Genomic DNA, 25,168 nt, shown 5'->3' on the forward strand with positions numbered 1-25,168 from the left:
ACCTTTTAAAAATACAAATCAACAGAAAGGACGGGAAGGAAGATTCTTGAGCCCTGCCACACTGCAAGGCCTGGCCCCGTGGTCTCCTGGTCTGGTGGCCCTGCCTGGACTCAGCATTACTGTCTGCACTCCCTCAGTGGCCCATGTGCAAAGAAGCCCCAGGCAGAGAAGGAGGAATCAATGTTGTGGAAAAAGAGAGGGAAGAGAGAAATTTTACAGGATTCCATGTTAGTACCTTTATACAGATACTACAAGTCAGTGTGGGCATTTCATTAGGAAACCCTGTTTGCTTTCATGCCATCATTTTATTTACAAACAGAATTTTTGGTCTGAAAGTACAGGATTATTATTAGATGGCATCAGGATAATAACTGGGATGTTATTATTACACATGTTATACTCATCGGTGGCTCCAGAGTCTCTGATCATCAGATTCCTGGGTCCACCAGGCCAGGACTGGAGCTGGAGAATCTGGTTTTTAAGAAGCGGCTCTATCCAGCGGTCTCAGCGCAGAAGCCTGAGCGCGTTTTTGTGCACAAAGCAAATGAGAGGTTGTTGCGCTAGCAGCTCTGTTTTAGTTTGGGTATTTGTATCTCCATTATTAATCTTCAGTTTGGGTTGCCACAGACAGAAAGAAATCCCAGTAACTCATTTAGTTCACCAACGTTTATCTCTGTAATTTCCCCGGGGCCTGAGGCACACTGAAACAGGAATTTTTTTTTTTTTAAGTACAAATACAAACAAACAAAAGCCAGTCCTTTTTTAAAAAAGTAATTTTAATTTATGTTGGGCCTCAATATTTTTAAAATGTAAATCAACAGAAGGAATCACAGGAAGCAGTAACGTTTAGAAAAACCAGTACTTGACATTTTCCCTAGGACTTGTTATTGATGCTGTTTATTTTCCAGTGAAACATCAATACCCACAGCACAAAACCCTGCATTGCTGAGGGTCTCGAGTCTCTGAGACAAGTGGACTGTCTGTTGATGCTTTAATGTGTGTTTCGTCAACACGGACAACAGAGTCAGGAAAGATCGCATTGCAGTAGTGATTGTGATGGTTTCCCTTTTACTTTTGCCATCTGTAAATAACGTTGTAATGGAGACCTCTTACTGCTGGTCAGTGCACATGAGAAACAAACAATGCGAACTACGCGTGGTTAGGTTTCTTGGCCCAAGTTGCCATTTCTTCCACTGCAAAGTGCTCTGCTATTTACTTGAAAACACAGAGCTTTATTCACGTTGACAGTGTTTTAAATAACAAAGGGAATCAGTAAATAGAATCTTTACAAGTGTTAGATGTGTTTGATGTCTTTGATTTTTGAGGAATTACACCTGCTTTCACAAACCTAGTAAATGGAAGGTTCTGCTCGCCCTGGATCTCTAGAGACTTGAACCTCCAGCAGTTCCGTTTTCTTTAAAAACAAATAGGGAAAAACAAATACCGTATGCTAACACATATATATGGAATCTAAGGGAAAAAAAAAAAAGGTCAAGAAGAACCTAGGGGTAAGACGGGAATAAAGACACAGACCTACTAGAGAATGGACTTGAGGGGGAAAGGGAAGCTGTGACAAAGTGAGACAGTGGCATGGACATATATACACTACCAAACGTAAAATCGATAGCTAGTGGGAAGCAGCCGCATAGCACAGGGAGATCAGCTTGGTGGCTTGTGACCACCTAGAGGGGTGGGATAGGGAGGGTGGGAGGGAGGGAGACGCAAGAGGGAAGAGATATGGGAACCTATGTATCTGTATAACTGATTCACTTTGTTATAAAGCAGAAACTAACACACCATTGTAAAGCAATTATACCCCAATAAAGATGTTTAAAAAATAGGGAATTCCTTGGTGGTCCAGTGGTTAGGACTTGGCGCTTTCACTGCCAGGGCCCAGGTTTAATCCCTGGTGGTGGAACTAAGATCTCACAAGCCACACAGCACGGCAATAAATAAATAGTCAATCAAATCGCTTCTGAGAGATGGAGACATCCTGTAGCTGGATGCTGACACCGAGACTAACATTCATCACACCCCTCATACCAGACCGCGTTGTACCAGACAGGCTGCATCTCATTTGATTCTGAAAATAAGCCCAAGTCACATGTTATCTCTCCTCTTCTTGATGAGGAAACTGAAGTGTCCAGAGGTTGTGATTTAAGCCACACTGTGAGGAAGTGAGATAGTCACATCAGCTTGACTCCAAAGCCCATGCCTTTCAGCCATCTAACCTTGCCCTCCAGATCTGTCTTTCCGCTGCAGTGGCATGAGATAACCCATGAGTTAAACATGGGAAAGGGATCAGGGCCCGTTCAGATAGGCCCCTGTGAGCAGCCCCACATAACCTCTCCCAGCTTCTTGTTTGGAGAACCTCAACTTCTCCAAACATAAAATGAACCACTCGATCATCCGTCTCGAAATAGCGATGTGGAAACAGGCTCCAAACCAGTGGGAAATGACATTCCAGCAGCTGAACCCAGCCACCTCCGCTTCCCTGACCCCTGGGCTGTCCGCAGGCTGGGAACACACGCTCTCGCCTCCTCTGCAGCCATGGGCCGCGCGTCCACCTGGGGAAGCTCCCCAGCCTCCCCCCTCCACCCGGGAACCCCTCCTCAGGAGCCTCGTGCTGCCGGGACCCTCCCCACTTTCCACTCCCTCCAGCATCTCCTGCCACCTCCTCTGTCCCCCACCTGCTGACCCTCCCTGCTCCCCACCCTCCTCCCGCCAACCCGTATTCACCCCTCAGAGGGTAGCCTCTTGAACCACTGCTCTGGCTGCACCATTTCCTCACCCCTGTTCAGTCCCGACACCACGGTCCACATCCCTGCAGCCAGAGGGTCCTCTTCACGAGTCCCACTACTGATCCTCACCTCCCGGGAGCAGGTACACAGTTAAAACCTCCCCGCCTTCTCTCCCACCTCCCTCGCTGGTCTCTCTACCCAGCTTCTCCCTTGCAGACCACCCCAGGCTGGCTGGTCCGTCCATCTGTTCTTTCCTCTTGCCTCATTCCAAATCTTCTCTTTCAGCGGCTCCTTTCCCTGACCCCTATTCCCCCTCCTCCAGCAGGCTTTGTCGGTCATGCCCGCCAGCTGTCTTGGAGTCTGTTTCTCCCCATCGGTCATGGCCACGGTCAAGTCCACCCATCCCACCCCTCCATCCATCTTCCTGCCAGCCTATTGCCCTCAGCAAGCACATTGGATGGGTCCCTCTGCTGCTCTTCTTAGGAAAAGCTGAAGCCCTTAGCTTGGTCTGCAGGTCTGGCTGGTTCTGGAGCCTCCCCCATTAGACTGGCCACCTGCCCTTCCTTGGGGAAGGCCCACACTTTCCCAGCCCCTCTGCCTGGAACCTAGGAACCCCACATGTCACCCACTGGGAGGGAGAGCTTTCAGACCCCCAGAGTAGGGAGTGGCCCCCAGTTGTCTGTTCGATGGTTATTGCAGTGTGGCTGCGGAATGTCTGTGTCTGGGCCAGGTGGTGATGGGAGGGGCCCTGCTGTTCCCAGTTGCACCCAGCACCGCACCCGCACACAGTAAATGCTCTGTTCATGTGACCTCTGGGTAAACATCGTGAGGGAAAACTCAATATAAATGACTCCATTAAAGTTTAAAGCTTTGATATAACACAGGAAGAAAGAAAAAAATACGTGGCAGAGGTCGCTGTTTTTAATTTACAAAGAATCCTTTCATATCAAAAAGAAAAAGCCAGACATTTAAGTAGGAAAATAAGGACATGCATGGCCAGTTTACTAGAGAAATAGCCTATTAACCTATGAAAAAACATTTAACCTCACTTGTAATCAAAGAAATTCAGATTAAAAGAGCATTTTATTATTACCTATCATGTTGGGAAATAATAGTGTAACGTGGGCTAATATTTTGCTGGTAGCTTTTAATTTGATATTTAATAGAACTCTTGTGGGTGGGTCTTGTGTTATGAATTAGGAAATTAAGGTTCAGAGAAGTTATTTTCCCAAGGCCAAGTAGCCCGTGAGCACCAGAGCAAACATGTCCTGGTGCCCGGTATTCAGCCAAGGCTTGGTGGGCAAGTTGGTTCAGCTGGAGGGCAATCTGGTGATATAAGTGTGTATGCTCTGACCCTGTAATTTTACTTCTCAAGTTTATCCTAGGGGAAGGGGAAAAAAACGTAAATGTGCAGAGATCTACCTGGTAGAATTTTTATCACAGCATTGTTTACAATAGCAAAAATTTGATAATAATTTAAGTATCTAGCAATGGGGAGATTGTTTAAATGAATTATGCACATTTACAGAAAAGTTCAGTGCTGCCGTTGGCAGCCATAATGGTCAGACGTATCTAGCTATGTGGAGTGAGAGTGAGGGTGTATCATTTAGTCAGAAAGGAGATGAGAAACACAATAGTATCTTATCGAATTTAGAACAAACGGGACGTTGTACATAGAGAACAGTGTCTGGAAGTGGATAGACCAGTGTCATCAGTGGATATTTTCTTAAATGAGGTTATAAAGTGTCTGTTCTATTAGTTCCTACAGCGTACACATAGTTTACCTGTTCATGAAGAAATGGAGCATTCCCAGCCTGTGTAAAGCATGAGCCATAGAGAAAGGGGCACCTGCTGACCTGGGAGAACAGCCCCTGGGGATGCTCATCCTGGCTCCGTGTTGCGGGGCAAGGGGTGTTGCGGTGACACCGCCTCTTCTCCCTTCCAGGTGCTGCTGAGCCAAGTGCACCGGCTGAGAGCCCTGGACCTGCTGGGAAGATTTCTGGACCTGGGTCCCTGGGCGGTGAGCCTGGTGCGTGCTTCCTGTGTCCGCAGTGGGGGGCACGAGACTCCACGTCACCGTCTGACAAATCAAGGGACCTTGGCCATGCGGCCAAGGATGACTGTGGGGGTGGCCGTTAAGCCCGCAAGCTCCCGTGGACCTCGCTTTTTGCACCTTCATTGTCACATTGTTGGGCGGCCCTTTCCCATCCGCTGTTAGGCTTCACCTTTGCAGGACAGAAAGTGTCCTTTAGGGACACTCTAAGGAGGGGCTCACCCCTGCCAGGCCAGGAAGCTGGCAGCCTCTGGGCTGAGTCCCCGGCCACCCGCGGCGTGTGTTCTCCTAGGAGAAGCCTGCGAAGCCTCACTCGCCGTCCTTTCGCTGCGGTTTTAGGCACAACTCTGAAACGCTTTTCTGTCATTCTATTCACAGGAGAATGGAAACAGCCATTCAAAACACTGACAAAAATAGAGTCAAAAGTGATCCATTTTTTCAACACATAAATCACCAGGGAAAGAGATCAGGAGGGACCTAGAGATAAAAGGGGATTCAGGAGATCCACCACCAGGTGCAGGGTCTGGACCTTATAGGGCTCTATTTGCAAATGAAAGTTTGAAAGTTAAAATTTGAAAAATTAATAATCATGAAACAATTAGAAATTTTACATGAACTGAATATTTTATGTTATTAAAGAATAATTGTTGAGACTTCCCTGGCAGTCCAGTGGTTAAGACTCTTTGCTTCCAATGCAGGGGGCGCAGGTTCGATCCCTGGTTAGGGGACTAAGATCCCACATGCGGTGCAGCGCAGCCAAAAAAAAAACAATAATTGTAATTGTTCATTTTTTTAGGTGTGGTAGTGGTATGTGGTCATGTTTTCATAAAAGAGACCTTATTTTTTAGAGATAAACACTTAAGTGTTTACAGATGACACAATGTGATACCTAAGACGTGCTTCAGAACATTCAGGAAAGGACGGTGGGTAGGGCCAGCCAGGATGCCGCGCCCTTTCAGTTGATGGCGTTGAAGCCAAGTGATGGGCACATGGGAGTTCAGCATATTATTTTATCTCCATTGATGTATATTTAAGATTTTTTAATTGTATATTGTCAACCAAGAGTCATAATGGATAGTTCAACATGAAGGAGAAGAGGGAAAACCTAAAAATTAGGAAGAATGCACGAGCAGTCCTTGCTAGCCCTCTTATACTCCCAGGTGCCAGCAGGGAGGCCGTATGTAGCTCACCACAGGTAGACTCAGGTGGAGGCCTGGCATGTCTCTTAGCTGCGTGAGCTCATGCAGCCCAAGCAGGCAGGCCTGGGTCGCTTCCAGGAGAAGGACTGGAGGTGAGGGAGGCACGACCCTTCCCCATGCAGCTCCGTTAGTGCTGAGGACGCCATGCGCTCTGCTCCCTCCGGCGCGGGGCTGACGTGCTCTCTCTCGCAGGCCTTGTCTGTGGGTATTTTCCCCTACGTGTTGAAGCTGCTCCAGAGCTCAGCCAGGGAGCTGCGGCCTCTCCTTGTCTTCATCTGGGCCAAGATCCTCGCCGTGGACAGTGTGAGTAATGTCTGTCCCCTCCCACCACAGGAGAGCTGCTGATAGTAGGGCGGGGGGCCCGGCCCCACCGTCCATTCTCCCTCCTCCTGGCCTCACGCCCTCCATGGCCTCCCTCCCTCCCAGGAAAGGCTGTGCTTCCCCTGGGCCCAGTCCTGGTCTGTCACGCTGGCCCTCGGCTCACCTGTTGTCTCTTGTGCTCTGCCCCCTCCTCACCCACAACCACCCCTCCAGCCGGCGAATGACCCTGCCCGCTTCCTTCTTGACGCTCAGCCCTACCTCACCCCATCAGTCTCCTGTCTCCAGCCAGTGTTTTCCCTCCCCAACCCTGACCCTGGGAACAGTCCCGTGGAGGCCCAGGCTGTCACCTGTAAGGCTCAGGCCGCGGCACTAGCGGTCACTTCTCAGCCATGACAGCCCAGCCCATACCACGTCTCCAGCTCTGCTCCCAGTAGGCACCTCCCCACCCCTGTCCTCGTGCCTGTGGGTCTGCAGTCACATGGCCACTGCTCGAAGTCCTAGGCAAGGCCCTGTACTCAGAACTGTGCTGAAGGCCATAGGTGTCGCAGAGCTCAGCCGTCCCTGCCCACGACACTGTCTACTGGGGACAAAACCCTCTGCTATGAGGCCGAATCCGCACACATGCCTGGCATGAGGGTGACTCTTCAAAAAGTCGAGAAATCTTGTGGGCAGGGCTGCATTTGTGTGCCTCAGTGTAAAGGAGATTATAATGTTAACCCAGGTGGCAGGGGGCCACCGTGGCCTCTGCTGCAGGAATTCATGCCCAGAGGGAGGAGTGAGGGTGGCCAGAAGGTGGGGGCTGCTGGACAGGAAGGGCCAGGGTAGGGGACGCACAGCTAACAGGAGGGCCAGGCAGGTGTGGAGAACAAACGGTTCTCGAGTTTGAACCTGTGTGGGGAGTGGGCCGGCTGTGTCAGTGACAAAGGGGCGCCGAGCGGGGAGGCGTGGTGAGGGGAGTGCTCAGGGGACCACTGGTGATGGGGCCTCGTGGCCTGGGAGGTGGAGACTAGGGCCCTCGTCTACCCGATGACGATGGCAGGCAAGTCCTCGAGGGGAAATGTGACACGAAGGCCCAGCGCGCTGAGGGCTGAGCTTCGGGGTCTGCTCTTCGGGGGACAGAGAAGGGAGGGTAGAAGGAGGTTGTCAGAGAGGGGAAGGGTGGGAAGTCTGATAACAGGACATGAAGAAGGAGGCTCCGGAACAAGGGAGAGCACTGGGAGCGGGACAGAGACCCTCAAAGAGGCTGCTGCACTTGGCAGTCAGGCTTCAGAAGTATGTGGGGAGGGAGGCAGAAATGGGGGCTCTGGGGAGGAAGGACAGGGTGCGGCCTTCAGCTTGCTTGAGGGGTTTGTAAGTGGGGAGACGAGTTGGCATCAGTGGTTGGGTTTGCTTGCTTGTTTTGAAGGAATGGTGACTTAAATGGTCTCTAGTTGGGAGAAAAGAATCAGCAGAGAAACAGCCATACATCTAATTGGACTTTGACCCGCTCGCTGTGTACATGTGCGTGTGCACACATGTGTGTATCTGGGTGACACCCCGTGGCAGGGGCTCTTGTGTGAAGATTTTCTTAGATCTTGCATCAACTCCATGCTATAAGTGTGGTTTTGTAGATTATCTGCAGATAAGAAAATGCTCATTTAAGGAGCTGCCCAGGAGCCCATAGCAAACCTGTAACAATTTGCTGTGAGCTGAGTGGAGCCCTTTCCACCCACAGGAAAGGGGGATCAGCAGAGCCACAGAGAAGGAGGGCAGGAAGCAAGGGCATCACCATGCAAAGGGAGAGACCATTCTCTGCTCTGCAAGGGGTAAAAGGAGAGAGTGGGGGACCTCAGCTCAGAGTGTCAGCCCCTCCTTCCTGTCCAGGACCCCTGCGCCATTGAGATAGCCCTGCAGGCCACCCGCTACCTGGGGCTCTTTTCAGCTCACACCCCCCCAGGGCTTCCACTCCCTAGCACCGGTGGGCCTGGAGGTGACAAATGCGTCAGGCAGATCTGGCCACCTGGTCCTGTCCCTACCGCCTTCGTGCATCAGTCCTGCACGCTGCTGCCCGAACCCATTCACGTGACCCTCTTTGCTCCAGTGGTAATAACTGTGGTAATAACACTGCCTGCAGTATGGTTACAGAGATCAGAACTACGGTGTATAAAGCAGTTTTGGAAATTTTAGAGTGAAGGGAGTAGCGGTAAAACCTCATTTCTACCCAGCCCGTCTCTGCTACACTAAAGCCTTTTGTTGCTGATCGGAAAGCCTGGTCTTGTGGCTCAGGAAACTGTACCTTTTGGTCATTTCTACTTTGCCCTTTGTCAAATTTAATTGAAAAGCCAAGCTACATAAACAAGAGGGCTTTTCTGGGGAAGTTGTTTCAGAACCTTCCTTGCTTCTCTCCTACTTCAATACCTTTGTCATCTGTATCACATGTTTAGAAATTCACTGGCACTGCTCTTGGTACCTGGCCATTAAGGACCATGTGCAAAGGTTCTGGATGCATAAAATGGAGAGACTACCATGACGCAAAGCCCAATGAAGGGGAGGGACAGAAAAGATTTCCCCTAAGAGATGAGGGGTGGCAATCGGCCACCCAGGCCTGCTCCCCGGGGCCACCAGTGCTACAGTAGCAACACCTTCAGCCAACTGTGATTCTTGTACTCATCAGGATTTTTAGTAGCTTTTAGTACCTGGAAATAGAGAATGTCTTTATATTTAGTCTTTGGAGTGGCTATTTCTGCTTTAATTTTTTTTCTTTACATGAAGGTAGATGACCCTTCAGAACTGCACTTTGCTGCTGAATTCTCATGGAATTTGCAGTTAATCATCGTAATCTGGTTTGAAACTGCCTCTTGGTCACATTTGTCTCCAGGGGTCTGTTTATCTCTGGAGCCCAATATGGGAGAGCTCGTCGACAGCACAGATGCTGCAGTGCTCCTCCATTACACCTGCTCTAAGGCCATCTCAGGGCCTGCGTTCACTGTCTGCTCGATGCTGGAGGAATTACACATTTAATAACACTTGAGGAGCTGTTCCTGGGCCCAGCTGGAAATGTCTTAGCCTGCAATGTTCTTGTAAGTGCAGGCGCTGGGACCATCCTCTGAATTAGTTCCTTAACCAGCTTGTAGCACCTGTTTATTTAAGGGCAATCATCCCACTGAGAGACATTTTTTAGTATTTCCGATTGAGACAGCATCATTTACTTCATCCTTCCTTTTCATGATCACCCTGGCCTGAGTTTCCAAGAGATTAAAGTTCCGTGTGTTTCTGAGGAGTTGTTCCTCCCCTCCCCTCCTGGCATCTGGCCTCCGCGTACTCATATGGTATGTGCCTCCCGCAAAGCTCAGAGCTCCCAGAGTGAGTCCTTGATGTGGCCACCATGAGGGTCAGAAGGCATGTTGTTTGTGACAGGGACGCCCACCTTGGGATGAAGGAACCTGCACAGAGGCACAGACGAGGCGAGGCGTCCCAGCACTCGAACACACTCAGCTGTCCCTGGGCTGAGGAGCTTCCCACCCTCAGGGCACTTCCCCAAGAGTTAAGAAGGTGTGGGCCCCACTCAGGCTGTACTCCCAGCTAAGGGATGAGTCTTGGGCCCCCTCTTTATCCCACAAGCATATGTTGAGCACACACTATGTGTCATTATGTGAGGGGCTCCTAAAGGATTCAGAGAATTACCTGGGTTTTTTTTTTTGAGCTCAAACGTCCATTTATTTCAAAGCAGTAATAATTTAAAATTATAAAAACCTTCCCGCCGTCGAACACGTAGAGGGTGAGGTCGGATACAAACGGGAAGGGAGTCAGACGCCCCGCCCTGGGGAAGCCGGGCTCCCTCCGCAGCCGGGAGGGGCAGGTCCTCCAAGCCTCCACCGCGGCAGACCCGGTGGCACCGCAGTCCATGGGCGTGAGGGGTGCAGGGGGCCGCAGAGTCCGCAGTCCTGGCCCGCGGCCCAGTGCTCGCCCTGGGGGCCGGCCAGGATGCTCAGGAGCTGCTGGCTGGGTTCTCATTACCGGGCGAGCTGAAGGAGGAGGACAAGGAGGAGGAGAAGCTCACCACCGCCAGGCCCGGGGGTGGGGGGTGGTGGTCGGTGGCCATGTTCTGACCTGTGAGGCTTTTTTGGCAGATAGGGCAGCTGTCCAGCCAGGGCACGATGCAGCTGTCGTGGAAGAGGTGGTTTCAGGGCAGCTGCCGCACGCACTCGCCCAACCCGTAGTCGTCCTTGCACACGGGGCACTCCAGCCTGGAGCCTAAGTGCTCCTTGGTCACGGGGTCGGGGTGGGGAGGGCCTAGATTTTCTTTTTGTCTGCGGGCAGGGGGCCCCTGTTTTCAAACTGATTGAGGCACAGGAATTACCTCAGGCTTAGAGAAGGTAGGCTCAGTCTTGGAGGAAGCAAGGAGGGGAACTCCAGAAAGAGCTACAGGCTCAGAAGGATCATGTGCCATTTGACTGAAGGGGCAGTGTGCACTGTGGGGGCACTGATGTACAGAGAAGGCGTGCCTCGGGACAAGGAAATCTAATAACAGCACATTAGGAAAGCCCTTTCCTGTCGTCTCAGTGCCCTGATAATCTCCAAGAGATCTGGTCCCAGAGGATCTCTTTTTAAATCACCCATACACCATGTTACTCTACACTTACTGCTACCAAGCAAAAATTACCAGACATGTGAAGAAGGAGGAAAATATGATCCATAATGAGGAGAAAAAGAAAATGAGTCCACTGAAACTTATTCTGAACTCTCACAGATGTTAGAATTAGCAGACAAGGACATTAAAATGGTCATTAGAAGTCTGTTCCATATAAAAAAGCTCCACTGAGACATGGAAAATATTAAAAGGACCCAACTCAAACTTCTAGAAATGAAAACTATCATACGTGACATGAAAAGTATACTAGATGGGATTAACAACCGATTAAATGTTGCAGAAGAAAAATTAGTGAACTTAAAGACATAGTAATAAAAACTCCAAAATGAAGCACAGTGAGAAAAGAAACTTTTATAAAACTAAAGGAACATCTTTGAGTTGTGGGACAACTGCAAGTGACCGAATATATGGGTACTGGGGGCCCCTAACGGGGGATGGCAGAAAAAATATTTGAAGAAATAATGGCTAAGATATTTTCAGATTTGATGAAAACTATAAACCCGCAGATCCAGGAAGTTCAACAAACCCCAAACACAAGAAACATGAAGAAAACTACACCAGGGCACCTGATAATCAAATTGCTTAAAAAACAGCAAGTTAAAAAACTCAGACAATAAGAAAAGGAACAAAGAAGCAAAGATAAGGATGACAGCAGATCACTTGTCAGAAACAGTGACCAGAGGAAGACAGTGGGGCTGCATCTTTAAAGTCCTGGAAGAAAAACCATCAATGTAGAATTCTGTACCCAGTGAAAATATCTCTAAAAAATGGAGGCAAAATAAAGACTGTTTAAGACATATAAAACTGAAAGAATTCATCACTCATAGATCCACAGTATAAGCAATGTTAGAGAAAACCCTTTGGGCAAAGGAAAATAATACCTGGAGGAAACATGCATGTACACCATATGGTGAAAAGCACCAGGAAAGAATGCTCCACTGTTAAATGTATGGGGTTTATTTTCCTTGTTATTTAAATCTCTTTAAAAGATAATTGACTGTTTAAACAAAAAGTAATAACAGTGTACTGTGGAGTCTGTAGCATATGTAAAAGCAAAATGTATGCTAACAGTAACAAAAAGGTTGGGAAGAGAGAAATTGAGGAAATACTATTGTTAGTTTCTCTTCACTTTATTGAAGTGATATCATATCACCTGAAGGTGAACTGTGATAAAATGTAGTCTGTAAACCTTAAAGTTATCACTAAAAATTTTTTTTACTATAGCCAATTAGCTAACAAAGGAGATAACATGAAATCATAAGTATATACAAGCAACACAAAAGAAAGAAGAAAAGGAGGGAAAGGGAACAAAGAATAGATGAGATAAATACCACAAACATAAGGCAATAGGTTTAAGCATAACCATATCAATAATCACAATGTAGATAGTCTAAATACCCAATTAAAAAGCAGAGAGTGTCAGATTGGATTTAAAAGAAAAAAAGAACAAATTATATGAGCCTAAAAGAAATGCACTTTCAGTGTGAAGACACAAATAGATTAAAAGTAAAAACATATCATGCTACCACTAAGCAAAAGAAGGCAGCAATGCCCCCGTTAATATATCAAAGTAGGTTTCAGGGCAGAGAATATTACCAGAGACACAGAGGTGTTTCCTGACACTAAAGGAGTCTACCCATCGTGAGAATAGAACAGTCTAAATGTTTATTCACCTAATAACAGTATTTCAAAACACATAAAATGAGAACTGGTGGAACTGCAAGGGGAAATAGGTAATCCATAATTACACCTGGAGAATCCAGCACTCTCTTCTCAGTAAATGACAGAACGAGTAGACGGGGAACCAGGGAGGTTCTCTCAGACACTTGAACAACACCATCCACCTGCTGGACGAAACTCCACACAACTGTAAACTACATGTTCTTTCCAAATGCCAGGGACGTACACCAAGATGGACCTCATCCTGCGTCGTAGAACAAACCATGACACATTTAAAAGAACTGGAATCTTACACAGCATATTCTACAACCACAGTGGAATCAAATGCAAAATCAAAAGAGGTAATAGGGCAAAAAAAAAAATTTTTTTTTTAAAAAGAGGTAAGGGCTTCCCTGGTGGCACAGTGGTTGAGAGTCCGCCTGCCGATGCAGGGGATACGGGTTCGTGCCCCGGTCCGGGAAGATCCCACATGCCGCAGAGCGGCTGGGCCCGTGAGCCATGGCCACTGAGCCTGCACTCCGCAACAGGAGAAAAAAAAAAGAGGCCCGCGAACCGAAAAAAAAAAAAAAAAAAAGGTAATAGGAAAATCAACAACACTTGGAAACTAAACTGCATACTTTTAAATAAATGATTAAAATATTTTAATTATAAAAGTTTAATAAATATAAATATATTGTATAAAATAAAACAATATTAAAGTATAAATGTTATATAAATAAATGTATAAGCAGCATAAATATGTAAAATCATATTTATAATTATAAGTATGTATAAAATAAGTGGGACTGCATCAAACTAAAATCTTCTGCATAACAAACAGTCAACAAAATGAAAAAACAACCTTCAGAATGGAAGAAAATATTTACAAACATCTATCTGATATGGGGTTAATATCCAAAATATACTACTATAAGGAACTCTTGCAATTCAAAAAGAAAAAACCTGATTAAAAAATGGTCAAAGGACCTGAATAGACATTTTTCCAAAGAAGACATACAGCTGGCCAAAGGGCACATGAAAAAGTGCTCAACATCACTAATCATCAGGGAAATGAAAATCAAAACCACAATGAGGTATCACCTCATACCTGTCAGAATGACTGTTGTCAAAAAGACAAGAGATAACAAGTTCTGGCAAGGGTGTGGAGAAAATAAGGGTGTGGAACGCTTGTGCACTTTTGGTATGAATGTAAATTGGTGCTGCCACTATGGAAAATAACATGGAAGTTCTCAAAAATTTAAAAATGGAACTACCATACAATCCAGCAATCTCACTAATGGGTGTATATCCAAAGGAAATGAAGTCGGTAGTATCTCAAAGAGATACCTGCACACCCAAGTTAGTTGTAGCATTATTCACAATAGCCAAGATGTGGAAACAACCTAAGTGTCCATCATCAGATGAATGAATAAAGAAAATGTCACACACAAACACACACACAGTGGAATATTATTTAGCCATAAAAAGGAGGGGGAGATCCTGCCATTCATGACAACATGGTTGAACCTGGAGGACATTGTGCTAAGTGAAATAAGCCAGACAAGAGAAAGACAAATGTATGATCTCATTCATTTGTGGAATCTTAAAAAAGTCAACTCGTAGAAACAGAGTAGAATGGTTTTTGTCAGGGGCTGGGGAGTGGGGGAAATGAGAAGATATTGGTCAAAGAGGACAAACTTCCAGCTATAAGATAAATAAGTTCTGGGGATCTAATGTACAGCATGGTGACTAGTTAACAATACTGTATTGTATACTTGAAAGTTGGTAAGAGAGTAGATTTTAAGTGCTCTTCTCACTCTAAGAAAAAAGAAGGTAACTATGTGAGGTGATGGATGTATTAACTCTATTGTGATAATCATTTCACAATACATACTTTAACCATGACATTTTACACCTTAAATATATACATTTTTGTTAATTATACCTCAGTAAATCTGGGAGAATATTTATGTATATTTTATAACGTAATTGATATTTATATACTTTAGTATAATTTGTATATAATTATAAATATTTATAATCATATAAACATTTATATTAATACGTAAAATAATGAAATAAAACTTTTTAAAATAATTTTTTTCAAAAAGGAGGTCTCAAGGGAAGTAAAAAGTACCTTAAACTGAATAAAAATGAATATACAACATATCAAAACCTGTGGGACACAGCTGAGCAGTGCTGAGAGGGAAACTTCTAGAACTAAATGCATACAATAGAAAAGAAGAAAGACAACATTTAGGCAAAAACACAAGGTACAAAGTGATACATAGCCAGGAAAAATATGGGTTATCTTCACTAATCATATTAATTACATAAAGATCAAATATCTACCTTTCTTGGTCCTGTGCAGATATGACTTTAGACAGATCTAATCTTTCTTCTGATATTTTTCACATACTCTTTTATGCAGACACAGGGAATAATACACAATTCTGTGTCATAAAAATTATTCCAGAATCTTTCAAGGGAAGAACTTCTCGTGAACATAATTTTTTAAATGATAAATATGGAAGATTATAATTACTTATAGTCCTGTAAAGGTAATAAAGAAAGGTTTCAGGGACTTCCCTGGTTGCATAGTTGTTAAGACTCCACACTCCCAATGCAGGGGGCCTGGGTTCGATCCCCGGTCAGGGAACTAGTTCCTGCAAGCATGCTGCAACTAAGGAGCCCATGTGCCACAACTAAGGAGCCTGCCTGCCGCAACTAAGACCCGGTGCAACCAAATAAATAAATAAATGTTAATTCCCCTATTAAAAAAGAAGAAGAAGAAAGGTTTCAAATCACTGACTTCAGCTTCAACCTGAAGATGTTAGTAAAAGAAAAGCAGATTAAACCCAAAGTAGGTAGGAGAAAGGAAATAATAAAGATCACAGTGGAGATCAATGCAAAAGAGAACAGAAAAGCAGTAGAGAAAATCCACTCAACCAAAGGCTGGTTCTTTGAGCAGATCAATAACTGCTCAGACTGATAAGGAAACAGAAGACACAAAACCCCAAATCAGGAATGAGAGAAGTGGCATCACTGAAGGTTCTGGAGACACTGAAGGGATAGTGAGGGAATTTATAGACAACTTGATGCCCAAGCTTTTGATAACTTTGATGAAATTAATTCTTTGAATGACACAAGCTGCTCACTTAAGAAGATATATAATCTGAATAGCACTGTATCAATTTTTAAAATTGTATTTGTGGTTAAAAACTTTCCTGCAAAGAAAGCTCCAGGTCCAGATGGCTTCACTGGTGAATTCTGCCCAAATGTTAATGAAGAAATATACGAATGGGAAACAAGCATCTTCCCATATCATCCTATGATACTTGCTTTGCGCTGATACCAAAAACCAGACAAGAAAACTACAGACCAGTGTCCTTGGTGAAGATAGATGCAAAAATTGTAAACCAAAATTTAGCAAATCAAATTCAACAATATATAAAAAGGATAGTACATCATGACCTTGAAGGACTTATTTCAGGAATGTAAAGTTTTTAAAGATTGAAAAACCAATGTAATTTATCATATTAGCAGAAGAAAACCCATATTATTATCTCAATAGACAGAAAGAAAGCATTTGACAAAAACTAAAATCTATTCCTGATTTTAAAAAAAACACCTCTCAGAAAACCAATAAGGGAACTTCATCAGCATGAAGAATAGCATCTACAAAAAATGCTACAGCCAACATCACACCTAGTGGTAAAAGTCTGAACACTAAGATCAGGAGCAAAACCAGGGCATCTGCCCTCATCACTTCTCTTCCAATTTTTGCTGGAAGTTCTAGGTAGTTCAATGAGGCAAGAAAAAAAACATCCAGTTTGGAGAGAAAGATGTATAACTGTCTTTATTTTCAAACAGCACAATTCTCTGTGTAGAAAATCTGACTGAATCTACAAACAAACAAATACTAGAACTAATAAGTGACCTTAGTAACATTGCAAATTATAAGATCAATACCCCAAAATGAGTCTTATTTATATACACTATTAACCAATTTATACAAACTGTTAAGAACATTTACAATGGTATCAAAAATATGAAATACTTAGGGATAAATTCTGGCAAAGATATGCAAGACATACACTGAAAACTACAAACTATTGGTAAGAGAAATTAGAGAAAATCTAATAAATGGAGAGATATTCAGTTATCATGGGTCCTGATCTTAAAATCCATATGGAAAAGCAAAGGGCCTAGAATAGCCAAAACAACTTAAAAAAAAAATTTAAAGGACAACTACTACCTGATTTCAAGGCTTATCATAAATCTACAGCAATTAAGACTGTAGAAGTGGCATCAAAATGTGCAAAATATCAATGGAACAGAATAGAAAGTCAAGAAATAGACTCACACATATACGGACGACTAATTTTTGAAGTTACAAAGACAGTTCAACTCAGTGGAGTTAGAGATAGTCTTTTCAACATGTGGTGCTGGGGCCATTGGACATCCATCTGCAAAAGTGAACCACAATCTACACCATGTACCATGACAAAAATTAATTCAAGATGGGAAAATATTTGTGAATCATTAATTTGATTAAAAACTTGAAATGAGAATATGTAAAGCACTCTCAAAATTCTATATGAAAAGAAACACGCAAACCAAAAAAATGGGCAAAAGCTTTGAACATACACTTCATTAAAGAAGTATGATGGCAGATAAGCACATGAAAAGGTGCTGAACGTCATTCATCACCAGAGAAATACAAAGTTAAAACCGCAGTCAGATACCACCACATACCTATCAGAATGTCTGAAATGAAAAAGACTGATAGTATCAAGTGTGGGCTGGGATTTGGAGGAACTGAAACTCTCATAAATTGTGTTCGGAATGCAAATGGCACAACCACCCTGGGAGGTTTCTTCACAGTTTTTTATAAAGATTAACATACATACTCAACCATCGAATCCAGTCATCTTACTCATAGATAGTCACCCAAGAGAAATGAAAGCATATGTCCAGACAAAAACTTCTACATGAATGTTTATAGCAGATTTATTTGTAACAGCCAAAAACTGGACATAGCCTGAATGTCCATCAACAGGTGGATGAATAAGCAAATGGTGATTTACCCATACAATGGAATACTACTCAGCAATAAAAAAGGGTAAACTAATCCCCAAATAATTATGCTGTGTAAAAGGATACATGTTGTATTATTCCATTTAAACAAAATTCTAGAAAATGCAAACTATAGCCACAGAAAGCAGATTAGTGGAATAGGAGGAAGGATTCCAAAGGGCATAAGGAAACTTTTCAGGAGATAGCTTAATTACCTTGCTTGTAGGCATGGCTTCACAGGTGTAAACATACATCCAATATTGTCAAATTATATAGTTTAAATATGTGCAGGTTTTTGTATATCACTTATACCTGAATAGAGCTGTTAAAAAATTCAAATTGTAGAATAGTCCACAAAAAAACTGTAATTGTCCTATCTAGATTTTCAATTCAAGAAAGACCAAAAAATGTGGGGAAAATTGTTCCAGATTAAGACTAATGTTGCATGACAACTAAGGGCAGGTTCTGACTGGATCCTGGATCAAAAACCAAAGGCTATAAAGGACATTATTTGAACAATTGGGAGAAATTTGAATAAGGACTGAATATCAGATAATAATATTGTATCAATGTTAAATTTCTTGAGTGTGATCATGGTTTTGTGGTTATGTAAGATAATGTCCTTTTTCTTAAGAAAATTTCCAGGCAAAATGTCATGCTATCTGCAGCTTTCAAAAAGTGCAGAAAAATACAGGGGAAAGGAAAGGGAGAAGCAAATGCAGCAGAATATTTTTTATTAACTGTCCTTCAGGTTGTGTGATGGAATCAGCCATCAAAAGCAACATTACACGTAGATGAGAGAGTCCAGAGAATGTGGCAAAATCTACCCTACTCTGGGAGGATGGCGGTGGTTGTCTTTTAATAAATACCTTAAGTTGTTTGTTATCATTTGTTTCTCTGCTAATTAACAAGATTAAGAGAGGGGAGGCACTTCCCTGGTGGCTCAGTTGTTAAGAATCCACCTGCCAATGCTGAGCCTGCACTCTAGAGCCCACGAGCCACAACTACTGAGCCTGCATGCCGCAACTACTGAAACCCGCGCCCTAGAGCCCGTGCTCCACAACGAGGGAAGCCACCACAGTGAGAAGCCCACGCACTGCAATGAAGAGTAGCTCCCCCTCGCCGCAACCAGAGAAAGCCCGCGAGCAGCAACGAAGACCCAACGCAGACAAAAATAAAATAAATAAATACATTTATAAAAAAAAGAGAGGGGAGACGGTTAGAGATTTCTATAAGCTAGGTTCCAGTTAATAGAGGTTTTTTCATAGACACAGCTAATATGTAATTCAGGCAGACCTTCCCTAGTTACAGCTGATAAAGTTTTATTTATAGTGCCACCAGGGGATTCCAAGGGCACAGTGTCACTGAATTTGGAAAAACATTGTGTGTCAGTATAGAGGAGGTACATCCAGATGTGGGGACACAAAGAGCTTCACTGTGTGTGCCAGCTATCCCAGTCCCAAGAAGGAACACATTGTGTGAGTGAAAAGCAGATCAGAGATTAGTGGAGTTTAATTTCTGTAGACCCCCCCCCGTCCTCCCCACATCTGTGCTACTTCTCCTTCTCAGTCTCAAAACTTCTGCTGTTTTCTCTGCATAGTGATTTTATCCCAGCTCACTGACTCTGACGTTCACAGCCTCTCTTCCTGCACCTGTATCCCCCCTTTCCCCCCCACCCCGCTGCCAGCTCACAGTTGAAAAAGTGAGCAGGGTTAACTTCCTCTCCCATCCAAATATGATTCACATCACCCAAATTGGAGTGTGATCAGGTGGGCCAGAGGATCTGCCATCCAGAACCTGCTTTCTTTTTTTTTTAATTAATTAGTTTATTTATTTATTTTGGGCTGTGTTGGGTCTTTGTTGCTGCACGTGGGCTTTCTCTAGTTGCGGCGAGCGGGGGTTACTTTCGTTGTGGTGCGCAGGCTTCTCATCGCGGTGTCTTCTCGTTGCAGAGCACGGGCTCTAGGCATGTGAGCTTCAGTAGTTGTGGCACATGGGCTCAGTAGTTGTGGCTCGCGGGCTCTAGAGCACAGGCTCAATAGTTGCAGCGCACAGGCTTAGTTGCTCCACGGCACGTGGGATCTTCCCAGACCAGGGCTGGAACCCATGTACCCTGCATTGGCAAGCGGATTCTTAACCACTGCGCCACCAGGGAAGCCCCTGGAACCTGCTTTCTTAATGGTCCAATCACGGAAGGCAGGGCAGCCCATGGGGCTGGTCCTATGACAACCCGGGGCAAACGTACCTCCTGTGCTGGGAGTTTGTGTCCTGAATGCCTTGTTCTAAACAGTTTTCATTTTAATAAGATATTTTTTTAATCACAATTTTATATTTACAGAAAACGTAAGACAATAGTAAATAGAGTTCCCGTATGTCCCACACCCAGTTTCCCCTGTTGTCAATACCTTACATTAACATGGTACAGCTTGGTAAGAAAGTGGCGGCCTCCTATAGGGCCCATGCCAATGAGCAGTTGCCAGAGCTGCCACTGCCAGTATCCCTGTCTCCATAGTGAGCCATAGCTGCCCCCTGCCTCCCAGGGGACCCTCCAACACTAGCAGGAAGGAAGGAAGGGATCACCTACGATCCCCTACCATGGATTCTCTGGGACAACAAAAATGTCCCTTATTTGTAAAGACGCCTTGGAATTTCCAGGAGAAGATGGAAAGCATGGATCAGAGAAGGATGAGCAACTCTCCCAATTCACTCTGCTGACTGGTGATCAGATCTGGGTAAGAATTCCCATCTTCATTCAAAACTCAGAGCCCTTCTATATACCATACCACAGCGGGGCATATGCAGTCCATTCATCGATGAAATTCCCATTTTTTGATTATTCACCTTTGATTATTCCACTGTAACTTCCTTTCTAATGACTAACAGTTTAAAAGGAGTACCAAAAGTCTACTTTTCACTGAAATTCTGTATTTTTAGATAAGCCCGAGGACTTGGGATTCAGTGTGAAAAAGAAATAAAAGAAGCTGTTCCATTAAAAAAACAACAACAGGGCTTCCCTGGTGGCGCAGTGGTTGAGAGTCCACCTGCCGATGCAGGGGACACGGGTTCGTGCCCCGGTCCGGGAAGATCCCACATGCCGCAGAGCGGCTGGGCCGTGAGCCATGGCCGCTGAGCCTGCACGTCCAGAGCCTGTGCTCCACAACGGGAGAGGCCACAACAGTGAGAGGCCCACGGACCGCAAAAACAAAAACAACAACAACAACAGCAAAACATGGTACATTTTTTACAACTAAGGAGTCGATGTTGATACATTGTCATTAACTAAAGTCTACACTATTCAGCTTTCCTCAGTTTTAACCTCATGCCCTGCTGTTGCTCCAGGACCTCTCTCGGACCCCACATGGCAGTCATCACATCTCCTCTGCCTGCTCTTGACCGGACGGTCTCTCAGACTTTCCTGATTTGAATGACCCCGACGGTTTAGAGGAGGCCTGGGCAGGGATGTGCAGACTGTCCCTCTGCTGGTTTGTCTGATGTTTTTCTCGTTGTTAGTCTGGGCTTGTGGGTTTGGGGGAGGGAGACCACAGAGGGAAAGTGCCCTTCTCATCACATCCCATCAGGCATCAGGGTCCATACTCTCAACATGACTCCTCACTGTGGCTGGGCTCTTGGTCACCTGGTTGAGGTGTCCCTTGGTCACCTGGCTGAGGTGTGTCTGTCAGGTGACACTGCTGGGAAGTTCCTCTTTCTCCCCTTTCCATCCTGTTCTCTTTGGGGTGCCATCACTGTGATGCGCTGAGTTTTTTGTTTTGTTTTTTTTTTGCATGACCTGCTTTATGTCTGTTGTTGACCACTGTTCCTTTATTCACCTTCATGATCTGTTTAAAAACTGAATCTCATTTTTTAATAAATTTATTTATTTGTTTTTATTTATTTTTGGCTGCATTGGGTCTTCGTTGCTGTGCGTGGGCTTTCTCTCTTTTCAGCAAGCAGGGGCTACTCTTCCTTGTGGTGTTCAGGCTTCTCATGGTGGTGGCTTCTCTCGTTGCGGAGCACGGGCTCTAGGCGCACAGGCTTCAGTAGTTGTGGCACATGAGCTCAGTAGTTGTGGCTCGCAGGCTCTAGGGCGCAGGCTCAATAGTTTTGGCACACGGGTTTAGTTGCTCCATGGCATGTGGGATCTTCCCAGACCAGGGCTGGAACCCGCATCCCTAGCATTGGCACGCAGATTCTTAACCACTGCGCCACCAGAGAAGTCCCATGAATCTCATTCTTTTAATTTCTTTTATTTATTATTCATTGAGTCTGATTTTATAAGGCTTAGTATTGGAATTGTTTTGTTTTGCATTTCTGGGACTTTCTAATATTCCTTCTCTCAGTTTGCCCCCTATTGAGCCAACTGTCCAGCTGTCCCATCTTGCAACTACCTGCAAATGGACAAAGGGACTGATTCGCTATCACCACGAACTGTCTTGTCAGTCACACAGTGTTGAGTGGCAGCCAGGCCTGGCTTCCTGTGAAACTCCCACCCAAAGTCTGCCTTGCTGTGGGCACTTCCCACCTCCTCATTTTAATGTAAATAACTTAATTGCATTGATGGTCCATTTAATTTCTAAACTATAGGTTTTAGAACACAAAACAAAATCACAGCGTTGGAGAACACAGTTTGCAGAGACCCATGTTTACCCAGAAGCTGTAGTCAGCAAGGCTGTGCTGTGTGAGTGATTCCGGGTGTTGTTTTTATTTTTTGGTAAAATAGAACTGTTGTGCAGAATGGCCTCTTCTTAGCCGTCATTCTGGTTAAATGAGGTGGCTGCTTTTCAGAAGTGCTGGGAGTGGGTTTTACTCTGGAGAGAGGTTCAGATCCACCCTCCTGGGGTCCCTGGAAAACTGTGGGCTAGCAAAGCAGAGACCTCACCCCTGCCACGTCCAGACAGGTCTGCCTGTCCCAACACTGGTTTAGCCTCCAGGACCACCCACCTGGGAGGAGGCCAGGCCCTGCTAGACGTGCACATTGATGATGATGACAGGCCAGGTTGCGGCTGGGTATGTATGTGTCTGTCTGGCTGGCTGGCAGGAGGGATGGAGGGAGGCAGTTGTTCAAATGCCTGTACTTGCCAAGAGTGAAGTGAAAAGCTGAAGGAGGATGCAGGAGGCTTTCACTTGCCCTCCTCACACAGGCCACTCGGCCCCACACAGGCAGATTGGACTGGGTGCTGCCAGGGAGGTGACAGATCACACTTTCGCAGGATGAATGGGTGCGGTGACTCAGGCTGCAGGGGACTTCCCGGTGCATCAGTCCGTCACCGAGGGCAATCCAGAGGCTGAAGGGCCGCGTGATTAATTGTCAGGCTGTGCTGACTCACTAGCTCTGCAGTGCTGATTCCATTTGGGGTTGGGAGAGGTGGGCAGGGCTACTCAGCCAGAGACCGTAGCCCACACGACCAGGTCTCGGAAGTTTTATAGAAGGGCAACCACAGTTTGGATGTGTGGAGAATAAATAAGAAACTAGTAAAGAGATTACATATAGCAGTGGAAGAGATTTTTTTAAAAACCCCCATCTAATTTAATATTAATTTTCATTTTGTATCCAGATGTCACATTTTCTACATTTAAGATATGATCATACTGACTCCGCCACCCCTTACAGGGACAGGGGATGGACGAAAGCTTCTCAATCTATACCTTTCTGTAGCATTTTGATTTTGAGCCTTGAAATACATTTACAAATTTTGTTCTGTTTTGGCTGCACCAAGCAGCTTGTGGTATCTTAGTTCCCCGACCAGGGATTGAACCTGGGCCCACGACAGTGAAAGCACCAAGTCCTAACCTCTGGGTCACCAGGGAAGTCCCTGCATTTACAAATTTTAGAACACATACAGAAAAGTAGATGGACGGCATAAAAGCATTCATGTATCCCAGTGATTTTCCCACTGATATCAGTTATTTCAGCATTCACGGTGTCTATTCATTCTGAAGTTTACCTTCAACACAAGAGCATCTGACGAGAATATTTAAAGTAATAAACATTTGTTGGAAATGAAAACCTGTACGTATTTAACTATCTTGCTACACTTGGCAAGTGGGAAGGCCGTTGTGCCGAGGCTTTGAAGCGTGCAGAGGGACGTGCGTCTTTAACTGCCTGTGACTGTGCTTTTGGGTTTGTGAAGGACAGTGAGCTCTTGTGAGCAGTGAGCAGAATCCCTGCTCTGGGATTATTTTCTCAGGCGCTACTAGTTTTATGGCCACGTGCCGTTGTTAAAACTCTGGATGTATAAACAGTCCAGCATAGTCCTACATCTGTCTCCAGACGATTCTAATGTTCTGGTAGCAGTGGGTCAAGGTGCACTCCGGTGTCGCTGTCTCTTGTGTGAACCCGGCTTACCTCTCCGGCATCCTTTCCTCATCCCGAGGAGTGAACTCTGCGACCCGAGGACAGGAAACAGGACCCTCCCTCTGTGTGATTTTCTCCATATTCACATCAGAACATGAGTGGCTGCGTCCACTGGCGTCACTGCTCAGGACTGTCCTGCCGATTGCGCCTCATTTGATGCATCATGCCTGGTGGTCTGTTGGTCTGTGCTCAGTTTGTGTCTTCCCGCTCCCCAGGAAACAGACTTTATAGTCTGCATTAAGGAGAATGAAGGTGGGCTCTCCCCCACAGCATCCTTTGCCAGAATATTCCGAGGGGGAGCACCTGCCCTCCCCCGGTGAACTTACCCTTGCAGAAGCCAGGGTCTCTGGTCGGACTTGTCCTGGTCTCTGCCCCCTCCTGAGAGGGATCTGCTTGCAAACTGCATCTTCAGCTGCTGCCACAAGGAACTATGTGCTTGCTTCCCCTTCTGCTTTTCTTCTCTTCCTTGCCTCCCTCCCTTTTCCCCATGTTAAAAATATAATTCCATGAAATCCCTGAGACAGAAGCATCAGAGCTGTTGGGTGTGTAGTGGGGGAGGGGCTTGCTTAGGAAACACCATTTCATAGTCGTGCTCTTCCTCGCCTCCCCGCTCTTTCTACCCCGGCCTTAATATGTCAAATCTGTAGCTTGATCTGGGGGAAAGCAGACACAAGAGGGGACCCTTGGAAAGCGGCTGTGTGGAGGAGTCTGGGCTGCCAGAGCCCTGCATCTCTCTGGGAGCTTTCCACTGGCCTGTGTGTGCACTGCATCTGTGGCCTGCATTTCTGGGCCTTTGTAGTTTCAAGGACTGTTTTCTCTTCCTTATAAGGAGGTAATTGGCCAAGTCAAGAGGGCAAGCAGGTGCCTGGTGGCCTGTGTCCCAGCATCCTCAGAAGTCAGAGCCCTGCAAGTCCCTGGCTCCCCGGTCGCGGACAGGGCTGGGATGGCTGATGGGGTGATTCTTCTAAACCAGTTCATAAAGGACACCTGCTGAGACCTGAGAGTGAGGATGGACAGGACCAGAGAGCATTATTGTGGTTCCCACCTGCATGGCAGCCTCGTCTAGACAGAGGTCTTTCAACATGGACAAGATAATTGCCGTTTCCGATACTGAAGACGTATTAAAGTTATAGC

General features: G+C 45.4%; 1 protein-coding gene across 9 annotated transcripts in view; it reads left to right on the forward strand.

The window, feature by feature from the left end:
• Positions 1-25,168, forward strand: part of RPTOR (regulatory associated protein of MTOR complex 1) — a 352,077-nt gene that overhangs the window by 270,633 nt on the left and 56,276 nt on the right. For all 9 annotated transcript variants that reach the window (XM_027080947.1, XM_027080953.1, XM_027080952.1 and 6 more), the window contains 2 exons: positions 4,687-4,770; positions 6,186-6,296. In XM_027080947.1, coding sequence (XP_026936748.1) covers positions 4,687-4,770; positions 6,186-6,296 — 195 coding nt within the window. The remainder of the gene's footprint in view (positions 1-4,686; positions 4,771-6,185; positions 6,297-25,168) is intronic.

Source organism: Aethalodelphis obliquidens, unplaced genomic scaffold (assembly GCF_003676395.1).
Source record: "Aethalodelphis obliquidens isolate GAN/ISIS:26980383/991018 unplaced genomic scaffold, ASM367639v1 scaffold44, whole genome shotgun sequence".
NCBI classification, from domain to species: Eukaryota; Metazoa; Chordata; class Mammalia; order Artiodactyla; family Delphinidae; genus Aethalodelphis; species Aethalodelphis obliquidens.